Here is a 12,491-nt window from a genome sequence, read left to right as displayed (position 1 = left end):
TGTTCCCATCGGTAGAGGTAGAGGTGCATGTGATGGTCTTTAACGTATGCAGGCCCCGATGATCCCGACCGAGGTGGGAGGGGGGAATTCTCCTCAGCAGTCCACCGGGTGCTTTTGGAAAGACTGCCCGCGAGTAGGATGGTCTAATGAGTCTCCAGTGCCAGGCAGCGCCTGGTTGGTGGAGTGGCAAGTTGCGCTCCCGGAACAGACAGCTCCTTCCGTGAACGGCAGCAGCAGAAAGTATTTGACCTGGAGGCCTGCTCTGGTCTCTTGCTTCCTCGGTTTGCAGCACTTCTTCTTAGGCAGGTGTGTAGGCTTCCTTCCCCAGGCTCCGAACTTTATTCTAGCACCAGGCCATAATGTTGTTAAGGTGGTAGTGGTGGCTGTAAGAGTTGCAATTTTGTGACAACATTCATGTTGGCTTAGAAGATGAAATCTTGTAATTTGGGAGACTCCATTACGTACCCTCTAGTGCCTCCAACAGACCCAGTGGGGCATCTGCATTAGAAATAATGTGCTAGTTGGACTGTTGGAGGAAATCCACACAGCCCACATAAACACTTTGAGATTAAAACCTACGACCCTCTTGTTGTGACAGAACAGTGCTAACCACCAAGCCTCTGTGCCACCCTGCTGCACAAGTATCTTCTAATGTTCAGTCTTAAAAAAATATATTGTAGGTGGACAGAAGTATAAAAGCCATAAGCTGTGATCTTATACTGAGAGATTATGTATTTCTGAATGCCTGGTTCATGCATTACAATAAATCCACAATGATGACATGAGAACAAAACATTATTCTATATGTTTAGATTCACATGATCAGTGTTATTTCTGAGTATTAATTTGGCTTTAGTGGATATATAAGTAACCATATTGCTATTGCTGTTATGATTACTGCTGTGTTTTCCAGTAGTGCTTTGCTTTATTTTATTTATTTATTTATTTATTTATGTCATTTAATGTCATTTTTCCTGGGTATAATGACAATAAAGATCATTTTGTCCTATTCTAAAGTAAAGTCTGTCATCAGATTTGACTGCATCAATGATAGAGCTTAATGCAGCAGTTCATGCCAAAATAAGTGCCTCTGTTGCAGTTGACATGGACAAATTCCATGACAACTAACATGACACTGATGGTTGTGTTTTGGGGCAGTGTTTTCTGCTGTGAACCACGTTGTATCTCTCAAAAAAAAATTTGCTTGGGGTTTGCTGAAGTGGATCTACTATATGTGCTTTTGCAGTTTGCATTGTAGAGTCTAAGTTAATGTGTGTATTTCATGGTTGTAAAATTATATATTAAAGAGTACACACATAGTTCATATAATATTTTAATGTTCATTTTATTCAGTATTGAAATATGTCAAAACACAGGGCAGGTTTTGATGATGCATTTTGTTGTGCACAACTGTTCTATATTTGGACATCATATCTTTTACAATGGGATGTGCAATATCACTAATCCTCAGAAATTCCTGTCTTTGAATGTGTAAACATCCAATTGAAGCCTTTTTTTTTTTTTCTTTTCTTTTTTTTTTTTTGCTCGAGAAATTACTCATATTGCTTTTGAGGTTACTTTGCCCATCAAATGTTTCTTTGTATTTTTCTCAGGTTTCAACAAGATAATATAGCACTTAGGCAAAAATATACAAAATAACATTCCATAACTGGAGGCTAGAATTGCAAATATCTCCACGGCAACAGTGAACTTCCCAGGGGAGCTGACATAAGCCGGGATAAAGGTGATCCAGACAGCACAGAAAATCAGCATGCTGAAGGTGATGAATTTGGCTTCATTGAAATTATCAGGCAGCTTCCGAGCCAAAAAAGCAAGGACAAAACATAACATAGCCAAGAGTCCTATGTACCCGAGCACAGCCCAGAACCCAATAGGTGATCCTAAGGCACACTCTAAAATAATTTTTTCCTTATAGTGCTCCATATTCTTGAAAGGAAAGGGAGGGTTGATTGTTAACCAGAGGATACAAATGACAACTTGTATGAGAGTGAAGGCCAGCACACTGAGTCTCTGCTGATGAGGCCCAAACCATTTCATAACATTACTGCCTGGAAGTGTAGCTCTGAAGGCCATCAACACCACGATAGTTTTTCCCAGAACACATGAGATGCAGAGGACAAAGGTGATGCCAAATGCTGTGTGGCGCAGCATACAGGACCAGTCAGAGGGCCGGCCAATGAAGGTCAGAGAGCACAGGAAACACAGAGTCAAGGAGAAGAGCAGCAGGAAGCTCAGCTCAGAGTTGTTGGCCTTGACAAGAGGAGTCTGCCTGTAGTGGAAGAATATCAGTGCTATTGTCATTGCCAGGCAGGCCCCAAAGACAGAAAAGGTCACCAACAGTATACCCATCAGCTCTCTGAAGGTGAGGAACTCAATAGCTTTCAAGTCACAATTATTCCTCCCCTTGTTGGACTTGTACTCAGGAGGGCATTTTTCACATTTCACTGCATCTGAAAGCATAAATATATTTAAGCTGTACAGCACACACATCCTCAGATAGACCAGTAAAGTGTTGGCAGTGATTTTTCCCAACAGAAACATGATGAAGGCCAATGTAAAGGCTAAGAATCCTGCTGTCTCACTTGTACTGTTGCTAAACTCCCCATCAGCACAGGCGATGCAGTCAAAGCAGCAGATAGGCTTGCCCTTAAGAAAAGCCCGACGAGTCCCTGGCAGGCAGCTCTCACTGCAAACAGACTTTGGCACCTGCATGACAGTGACAGATTTACATACATTTATACAGAAATACACTCACTCATCATCATACTCACAGCCAAGCACCACACATTTAATGGGATAGTTGTTTAAATCAAAATTCAGCAATCAATTATTATTATTTTTATTAGTACAGATGGATTTAAAAAAAAAAAAAAATAAAAAAAAAATAAAAATCATTGACATACCTCCAGCTGCTCTCCTGCCCAGATAGCTTTCACACCTGCCTTCATCTCAAACTGCTGACCTTCAGGCATTGAGGCATCATAGTAACCAATGGTCTTGAACAGAATATAGCCCGTCTGATCCATCTGCCAGTTCACCAGTGCATAACGTGCCACTGGATCACCCATCTCATCAAAGAACACATTTTCACCAATCTTAGTGGTGAAATTTACCTGCGTCAGGTAATGCAGCACCTGAAGGGAGGCATTCATGTTGTTATTAAACTGTCATTATATCAGTATATAGTTTTGATACCAGTACAGCATTTTAGCATTATGTTTACCTGCCATGGTTCTATGTTTTTTCTGTCGGCACATGAATTGTTCTCAAAAGGCCCTTGTCCATCTTGGCAGGTAAACAGCAGGTGCAGTGCATGGGCAACAGCATATGTGGCCTTGTAAACATTATTCAGTAGACTGGCATCTGAAACATCTGTGAAGCGTGAGTGTGTGTCCCACAGAGACTCCTTCCCAGTGCAAGCTGTGACTGAGCCCTGAGATTGGACCACTGCTTGGGGTGTCATGGCGCAACCAAACACCGTCTCCCACAACTCCACCAGACCGTGGTCTCCTGGTGTGGTGGAGGGCCTGCTATTGGCCAAAAACTCCTTCAGTCCAGGGATGTGAGCATTGAGAGCAGCAAAGCCTACTGCCCCCTGGACAACGGCATAGTTTATTGGGGAAGCAATGTAGCGATAAGTGATCCACCCTTCACTACCCACCCACTGGAGTCCAGTCACATTTTGAGCATGAAGCTCTTTGATGAGAATGTCAAGGTCAGTGCCATCAGCAAATGCCACTATTACCTTTGAAGTGGACTTCTTAATGATGTCAACTACTTCCAGGAACCATTTCCTAGGGTCAGTTCTGTAAATGGCCACTGAGTACTCAACACACACCCCCTCTTTTTCAGCTGCTTTCAGGAATGTGGCCATGCCACCATTGCCATAGTCACTGTTGGTTCTGATAGCTCCTACCCAGTTCCAGCCAAAGTGCTTCACCAGCTTTGCCAGGGCTTTGCTCTGGTAAAGGTCACTAGGTATGGTTCTGAAGAAAGATGGATACTCCCTTCTGTTGCTAAGACATGCACAAGTGGCTGAATGACTGATCTGAGGAAAAAATGGAAAAGAAAAATGTTGAAGGTTATCTATTAGATATGGAATACTACAGTGCAACACAGGTTTTCCCTTCAGTGCCCAATCTGAATATGAATCATAGAAGTATTTTTATTTATTTTTTTTTTTTTACATATAATCATATTTCTCATTCAATGAATTAATTCACTGTAAAGTACATCTAGAGAATGCAGAGAAAGCATATCAGATCCTTCACTATCACGCCCCCAACACTCACCACAGGTATATGGAAGGGTCCCATGGTGCGTGCGATACCTATAGTAGAGGTGGATGTGGTTTCCCCTATGACAGCGAGCACAGTGGAGCGCTTGTCACAGCTGCCATCCCCACTGTCATACTTATTGATCAGGTTAAGAGATGCTCTGACAGACAGAGGGATACTGGGGCAGGAGTCAAAGATCCTGTAGCCCAGTGTTACTCCTGGCAACAGCTCTGAGCTGTTGTTGATCTCCTCTATGGCCATTATCATAGTGTAAGCATACTGAAGCTCACCTGGGTCCAGTCTGCAAAAAGTAGAGGGACCAAGTCAATGAACCTGTGTAAGATTAGAAATATTCATCACACATTAAGATATACAAAGAAATGACACATTAAACTTGCAATACATGTTGAAATATGATAACTATATGTGTATATATATATATATATATAGAGAGAGAGAGAGAGAGAGAGAGAGAAAGAGAGAGAGAGAGAGAGAGAGAAGAGAGAGAGAGAGAGAGAGAGAGAGAGAGAGAGAGAGAGAGATGTACACATACACACATTTTTTTTCTTGTAATTCTTACCCTTCACACTGGATGGCTCCTGGGTTGACTTGGAGAGTTGGATTGACACTGACTGGGTTCTGATGGAAGGAGAAAATGCCTCCAATGATGATGTCTCCCTCCTTAGAAAACTGAGACAGCTCTTTGGTCCCATATGTTTGACATTCAAGATTTACACCTCTGATACCCAACAGGGAAAGAAGTAGCAGGTCTACTATCAGTAGCATAGCTTTGCCCCTGTACACTTACTAGACAAGGCCTATTGATCAAACCCCTTAAGCATGGGCATTTTAAGGGTGCCTTTTGTCACAGTGTCATAGGACCTGGGTGAATATCATATTTCTCTCCACCAATGAGGTTGCTTGTGTTTTGACTGACATTGCCGTTGGCCTATGGCCATTTGATCTGTATGACTTTGTTTGTTTCTGGCATCCACAAACCCTGGCAGGTCTTTGGGGATGCTGTGCTTATTGATGTATAGATGTAGATTTCATCATGCAATATAGTCAACCAACTCAACATTTATTCAGTAATACAAAGAACATTAAGGTTCAGTTTCAGAGTGGGAAATACAGTGATTATTTGCACGTGATAGTGTTTTGTCATTATATTGTGGATGGTGAGGACATAATCAGTTTATAATGACATCAGCTAATAAGTGGTTAAATTAAATTATCAAAAACCCTATTCTAGTGTTTTGCTCGCTCACTTACAGTGATATTGCATTATTTCTTCCCAGCATGTGTTTTTTTGTATTCCTCTCTGGTTTCAACAATATGATGTAACATTTTGGGGCAAATATACAGAAAAGTAATCCAAAGCTAGAGGCCAGAATAGCAAATATCTCCACGGCAACAGTGAACTTCCCAGGGGAGCTGACATAAGCTGGGATAAAGGTGATCCAGACAGCACAGAAAATCAGCATGCTGAAGGTGATGAATTTGGCCTCATTGAAATTATCAGGCAGCTTTCGAGCGAGAAAAGCAAGAAGAAAACATAGGACTGCCAGGATTCCTATATAGCCGAGCACTGCCCAAAACCCTATAACTGAACCCAAGTTACACTCTAGAATGATCTTCTCAGTTGCATGAGCTGTATTTTTATGTGGAAATGGTGGGGCAAGAGTTAACCACAGCACACACACTATCACCTGAAGTGTGGTACAGCTCAGAACACTTGCCCTCTGGAGCAAGGCAGAGCACTGAGGAACTGTGTTTTTTGGCCCTGTAGCTCTGAAGGCAATCAGCACTGCTACAGTCTTTGCCAAGATACAAGATATGCAAAGGGCAAAGGTGATGCCAAATGCTGTGTGGCGCAGCATACAGGACCAATCAGAGGGCCGGCCAATGAAGGTCAGAGAGCACAGGAAACACAGAGTCAAGGAGAAGAGCAGCAGGAAGCTCAGCTCAGAGTTACTTGCTTTGACAAGAGGTGTGTCACGGAATTGAAAGAAAACAATTGACACAACTAATGTTAAACTTGCTCCAAACAATGACAAAGCAGTGAGGAGGGTCCCCATGGTTTCTTCAAAAGACAGGAACTCAACCGCTTTTGCAACGCACAAGCTGCGGTCTTCATTGGACCAGTACTCCAGTGAACACCGAGAACACTCTGCAGAATCTGAAAGGAAAACATCATCTCAGCTGAACTGTGATCACACTCTGACACTCATATATGTTATGCTGGAGCTGATGGTGACCACACCGGTACTATGCAATTGCTTTACAGCTGTCATGCTGAAATCCAATAAAATTACACTATTATTTTATGATGAATGAATGAAAGAATGATTTGGAAAAAGCGTCTCCTATCTCCTCACCACTGGTGTTGCTGATTTCTCCGGCAGCACAGGCAATGCAGGAGAAACAGCAGACAGGTTTGCCTTTAATCACAGCTTGACGAAAACCTGGGACGCAGCTCTCACTGCACACAGACTGTGGCCTCTGCAAAAGCACCACACTTTACAATGTACAGCAGAATGATGTATAAATACACTTGTGTACACTCACTCACTCACTCACTCACTCACTCACTCACTCACACTCAGGTTCTGAGTAATTTAAACCAAGTGTTATGAAGGTAAAACCTTCACAGCACTTGACTGATATTGATTTTCATCTGATAATTTGTTGCTGCTTGTCAAATTACTGCAGGTTATACCTGATCTCATCTGCATTCAAAACGAAACACACACTATTCAACCAAACGGGGACAGCACACACATGCACACACAGTCTTTCGAATATTACTGATCTTATTATACCTTTAGGGATTCAGCAGCCCATGTTATGTTTATTCCGTTCATGGTAAACTGCTTTCCATTTGGCAGCAAAGCATCGTAGCTCCCTACAGTCACAAACACAGTCTCTCCTGTTGGGCTTCTCTGCCAGTTCATCAGATCATAGATGGCTGCAGGGTCTCCATTATCATCAAAATACACTCTTTCTCCTGAATGAAGAGTGAAATTCACACCTTGGAGGTTTTTCAAGACCTACCGGTAAAAAGAAATGAACAGTAGTTTCACATTCCCAATTAAAAAAGAGAATTGCATCATTCACAAAAAAGTGACCTCTCACCTGCACTGGCTCGAACTTGTCTCTCCAGATGCATGACTGATTCAGCTTTTCTCCATGATGACTGCAATTTAACATGTTGTGCATAGCATGAGCCACAGCATACACAGCCTTGTATACATTATTAGATATCCTCAGCTCTGACACATCTGTGAATGTATTGTCAACGTCATCTAGTCTCTCAGAACCAGAGCACTGCCTACCCTGGCTCTGACCATCCAGACTGGATTGGAAACTGCAGCCAAAAGTGGTCTCCCAGAACTCTCTGAGCAGGCTGTTCTGGGGGTTTTGGCTCGGGTTTACCTGTAATAGGAACTCTCTCAGGCCTGGGATCTTGGACTTTCTGATGGTGAAGCCCAGAGATCCGATTAGGATGTCCAGGTGCCTCTTGGTGGCCAGGTGGCCTGCTGTGATCCAGGACTCACTCCCTACCCACTGTACTCCAGTGAGGTTCTGCTTCATAGCTTCCTCCAGCAGCATGTCCATTTCTACATGGGAAAGGAAGGCCACCAAAACCCTGGCACTGCCGTTACGGATCACTCTGACCACCCTGGCAGCCTGGCTCTGGGGGTATGTCCTCGAGATGGCCTCTGAGTACTCAATACACACCCCCTCTTGGCCTGCAGCTTTGATAAATGTTGCCATGCCATTGTTGCCATAGTCATTGTCACTTCTAACTGTACCCACCCAGGTCCAGCCAAAGTGTTTGACCAGCTTTGCCAGGGCTCTACTCTGGTGGTAGTCACTGGGGATAGTTCTGAAGAATGAAGAATACTCCCGTCTGTTACTCAGACAAGCACATGTGGCAAAGTGGCTGATCTAAACAGAGAGGAACAAAAAGAGATCAAAGACATTTATAAAATGAAACATTGTTTAGTCAGGCTCAAATAAATTGTAAAATGTTACCACAGGTATTTGGAAAATCCCTGAAGTTTGCAGCATTGCAATGGTCGAAGAGGACTCAGAGGTACCAATAATGGCATGGACAGATGATTTGCTGGAGCAGTTTTTTCCCAAAGTTCTTTCTTGTCCGTTCATTAGAGCCATTGCTGCACGCGTTGCAGATACAGTTGAGCCACAGCTGTCAAATATCTTGTATCCAATTGAGATATTAGGTAGCAGAGAGGTGCTATTGTTGATCTGCTCAATAGCAAAGATCATTGTCTGGACAAAACGAAACTCTCTGAAATTAAACCTGAAATAAATAGCAACAATTTTTAGTTTGACATGAGACAGTTTTGAATGTTTTCTTTTCTTTGTGAAAAGGTGTATTTCTTTTAGCCAGAGTAGAGAGGATAAGATATACAGTACCTTGAGCATATGAGACGTTTTGGAGGATCTGTGAAGGAGAGCAGAGGCTTTGTGATTTGGGTATGGATGGAGAAGGCTCCCCCGATAATTATATCTCCTTCCTTAGACAACAGAGGGAACTCTGGGCTTCCCAGCATCCGACAGAGAGCAGCCTCTTCCTCTGCCCCAAAGGCTCCCATCACCCCATGTATAAACAGGAACATTATATACACACTTACAAACATCAGGAAGACACGGGCACACACGTGCACATTTACTGTACATGTGCTCTGCAATCTGCTCTTGTGTCACTGATCAAAATGTGTTCCCTTTATACACCAAAGGAAAATGGTGACGTGATCTTCTTCTTGTCAAATCAGAGTGTAATGAGGTCACACTGGTTTCAACCGGTCTTCAGTTTTGTCTACACTATCTAATAAGCTTTCAGAAATGGTCATTAACTATGGCACAGGAACCATATTTTGTAAAAGACCATGATACTGTTTGCAAATTAAACTGTTGGTAGATATGGCGTATGGGAAATGGGAAACATTTAACCCATTTGCTGCAGAACAAGGATTTCCACTTGCCAAAGGACAATAAGGCCCGGTCACTCTTCTAGTTTAAAAGAATGGGACACCTTGCCAAAAGGGCTGAGTAGGCACACCTCCAGGATCTTGTCAAGATGCCTTGGCAGCTCTGAGGCTGAGGTTTGGGTTTAGGTTCATGGTTTAGGATTAGGGTCCTGACAAAAAATGCACTCACCACCATCTTTATGGTTAGGACTACTGTGAGAGACAGAGCAGGAGTGTGGGAATATGAGTGAGATAGATACTAGAGAGAAAAAAGGGGGGAGATATATGTGAATGGGGGAGTTTCATTAAAAAATGTGATATCTGCCCACTGACAAAAGTGACCCTTACTGTTACAAAAGAACAAATAGCACAGAAAAAAAAATCAACATTTTAAACATAGATAACTTAAGTCTATGCTTTACAAAAAATGCTAGCATTTTAAACAATAGCTCCTCTACATCTACATCTACTGTTCTTATTACATAAATATTTGAGATCCTGAATAACTGATTAATTTACATGTCGACACCTTCCTAAAATAATTGCCTAACTCATGTTTTGTCAAAAATGAGTTGTTTTTTTTTTTTTTTTTTTTTTTTTGCCTAAATCATCTCCTCTTGATGCTGGCCACCTCTGGTAAAATCGCCAGCATCCTCAGTTGAACAGCTCATGCCATTCTACCCCTGAATCATAACTGCCTAAATCAAGAGTGTGCCAAAACTGTGACTTAGGCAGTTTTATTTTGCCTAAGTCAAAAGAAGATGTGACTTAGGCAATTTTACGTTATTTAGGCTATTTTAGGCTATTTTAAGTGTTTCAAGATGGCAGTGGTATCAAGAAGAAAGAACATTTTCTCTGCAAGTGAAGTTATTTCAATCATCCAGGGCCAATCCCCAATTGGTAAGTGATGAGGTTTAATATAACATTGGCATATAACATACAATTGCCTAAGTCAACAAAGGCATCTTCAGAAATTTGCCTAAGTGATTTACTTCTGTTATGTTACATAATTGACTGACATTGTTTTTAGTATGTCAGTAGTCATCTTTTTTTCTAACTTTTTTGAATTAAATTATCAATAAATATCAAACAGTTCATTTTTGATGAAGTTTTTTGTGTCTCCTGAAAAAGCTGAAAAAATGACTTAGATGATTATTTTAGGAAGGTGTCGATATGTAGAATATCCACAATATCCAGCATCTTACTGTTTGTGATAATTGTTTTTTTTTTTTTGTTTGTTTTTTATTTTGTTTGTGACATCTGATGTTTGTGAGCTGGAAGCAGCTAATGAGAGGCCAGCCACCATGGGAAAGATCAGTGTCAAGTTCAGGTTCTTTGTATATTTGCCCCTCCCTTTCACATCACAGACTAATTACAAAGCCTCACATGCACTTGTTTGTTTTGTACACTGTGTGCTTTGTTATGCTTGTGCAACTTTACCTGCTTGAGCAACACTTGGAAGTACTTTCATTCTAACAATGAAATATATTTGTAAGCGCTTTACGATGAAGCAATCAGAGGGCATGATATTTGTTTTTTTATGTGCCTCTTGTTGAAAACAATGTGATGAAGGTAAATATCAGGGCATTTTAATATTTGGTTTACTTAAATCAAGGCGTATTGTTGTATCCCTTAATATAGCATTTAAGGGATAATTCAAATGCAATTTAACAGTACCTTTCTGGTGTACTAAAAGTGTTATTTTACATCTGAGTGGCATTTCAGGGACTAATTCATGAATAATATTATAAAATGTATAAAATTAAGGAATATCCAACATTTTAGTTCAGAATTTCTTAATCCATTCACAAAGCCTCTTATTTATTCAGGGTCTCATTAAGAATATTTTATGGTGTAAAAATTGAGGGACCCTGTCTCCTAGTGTTATGAATGTCAAGCTAATATAGAAAAAACACAAACAGCAAAATGACTGAATGATAAACTTTTATTTATATTTGACAGACATATCTAGGGAGACCTGGAATGTGTTTTTCCCATCAGATGTTTCTTTGTATTGAGTTCAGGTTTCAGTACAATGATGAAACATTTTGGTACAAATATGCAGAAAAGTAACCCATAACTGGATGCTAGAATTGCAAATATCTCCACGGCAACAGTGAACTTCCCTGGAGAGCTGACATAAGCCGGGATAAAGGTGATCCAGACAGCACAGAAAATCAGCATGCTGAAGGTGATGAATTTGGCTTCGTTGAAGTTATCAGGTAACTTCCGAGCTAGAAAGGCTAGAATGAAACATAACATAGCCAGGAGTCCTATGTACCCTAACACAGCCCAGAACCAGATTGGGGATCCTAAGGCACACTCTAAAATAATCTTTTCCTTATAGTGCTCCATATTCTTGAAGGGAAAGGGCGGGTTGACTGTTAACCAGAGGATACAAATGACAACTTGTATGAGTGTGAAGGCCAGCACACTGAGTCTTCGCTGTGCAGGCCCAAACCATTTCATAACATTACTGCCTGGCAGTGTAGCCCTGAAGGCCATCAACACCACGATAGTTTTCCCCAGAACACATGAGATGCAGAGGACAAAGGTGATGCCAAATGCTGTGTGGCGCAGCATACAGGACCAGTCAGAGGGCCGGCCAATGAAGGTCAGAGAGCACAGGAAACACAGAGTCAAGGAGAAGAGCAGCAGGAAGCTCAGCTCAGAGTTACTTGCTCTGATAAGAGGTGTGTCACGGAATCGAAAGAAAACGATTGACACGACTAATGTTAAACTTGCTCCAAACAATGACAAAGCAGTGAGGAGGGTCCCCATAGTTTCTTCAAAAGACAGGAACTCAACCACTTTTGCAACGCACAAGCTGCGGTCTTCATTGGACCAGTACTCCAGTGAACACCGAGAACACTCTGAAGAATCTGAAAGGAAAACAATATCTCAACTGAACTGCGATCATACTCTGACACTCATATATGTTATGCTGGAGCTGATGGTGACCAAACCGGTATGACATAATTGCTTTAAAGCTGTCATACCGAAATCCAATAAAATTACACTATTATTTTATGAAGAATGAATGAATGAATGATTTGGAAAAGCATCCTCTATCTCCTCACCACTGGTGTTGCTGATTTCTCCGGCAGCGCAGGCAATGCAGGAGAAACAGCAGACAGGTTTGCCTTTAATCACAGCTTGGCGAAAACCTGGGATGCAGCTCTCGCTGCACACAGAC

General features: G+C 41.6%; 3 protein-coding genes across 3 annotated transcripts in view; 1 reads left to right on the top strand and 2 right to left on the bottom strand.

The window, feature by feature from the left end:
* LOC115369725 (uncharacterized) overlaps positions 1 to 12,491 on the top strand; it is a 216,416-nt gene that overhangs the window by 153,587 nt on the left and 50,338 nt on the right. The window contains exons 10-13 of the mRNA XM_030066393.1: positions 3,521 to 3,736; positions 3,884 to 3,985; positions 7,830 to 8,000; positions 11,643 to 11,909. Coding sequence (XP_029922253.1) covers positions 3,521 to 3,736; positions 3,884 to 3,985; positions 7,830 to 8,000; positions 11,643 to 11,909 — 756 coding nt within the window. The remainder of the gene's footprint in view (positions 1 to 3,520; positions 3,737 to 3,883; positions 3,986 to 7,829; positions 8,001 to 11,642; positions 11,910 to 12,491) is intronic.
* On the bottom strand, positions 1,558 to 4,610 carry LOC115370340 (extracellular calcium-sensing receptor-like). Its single transcript, XM_030067328.1, has 5 exons — positions 4,314 to 4,610; positions 3,245 to 4,069; positions 2,925 to 3,155; positions 2,604 to 2,727; positions 1,558 to 2,471 (listed from the first exon to the last, which is right to left on the bottom strand). Exons 1-5 carry the CDS (start codon positions 4,563 to 4,565, stop codon positions 1,558 to 1,560), a joined length of 2,346 nt encoding a protein of 781 aa, XP_029923188.1. The 5' UTR covers positions 4,566 to 4,610.
* LOC115370328 (extracellular calcium-sensing receptor-like) lies at positions 5,567 to 8,944 on the bottom strand. Its single transcript, XM_030067315.1, has 6 exons — positions 8,742 to 8,944; positions 8,337 to 8,625; positions 7,434 to 8,249; positions 7,121 to 7,348; positions 6,677 to 6,800; positions 5,567 to 6,477 (listed from the first exon to the last, which is right to left on the bottom strand). The coding sequence occupies exons 1-6, from the start codon at positions 8,942 to 8,944 to the stop codon at positions 5,567 to 5,569; spliced, it is 2,571 nt and encodes an 856-aa protein (XP_029923175.1).

The sequence above is a fragment of the Myripristis murdjan genome, chromosome 13 (genome assembly GCF_902150065.1).
Source record: "Myripristis murdjan chromosome 13, fMyrMur1.1, whole genome shotgun sequence".
Classification (NCBI taxonomy): Eukaryota; Metazoa; Chordata; class Actinopteri; order Holocentriformes; family Holocentridae; genus Myripristis; species Myripristis murdjan.
Note: the sequence above shows the minus strand (reverse complement) of the source record. Positions and strands in the feature narration are given on the sequence as shown.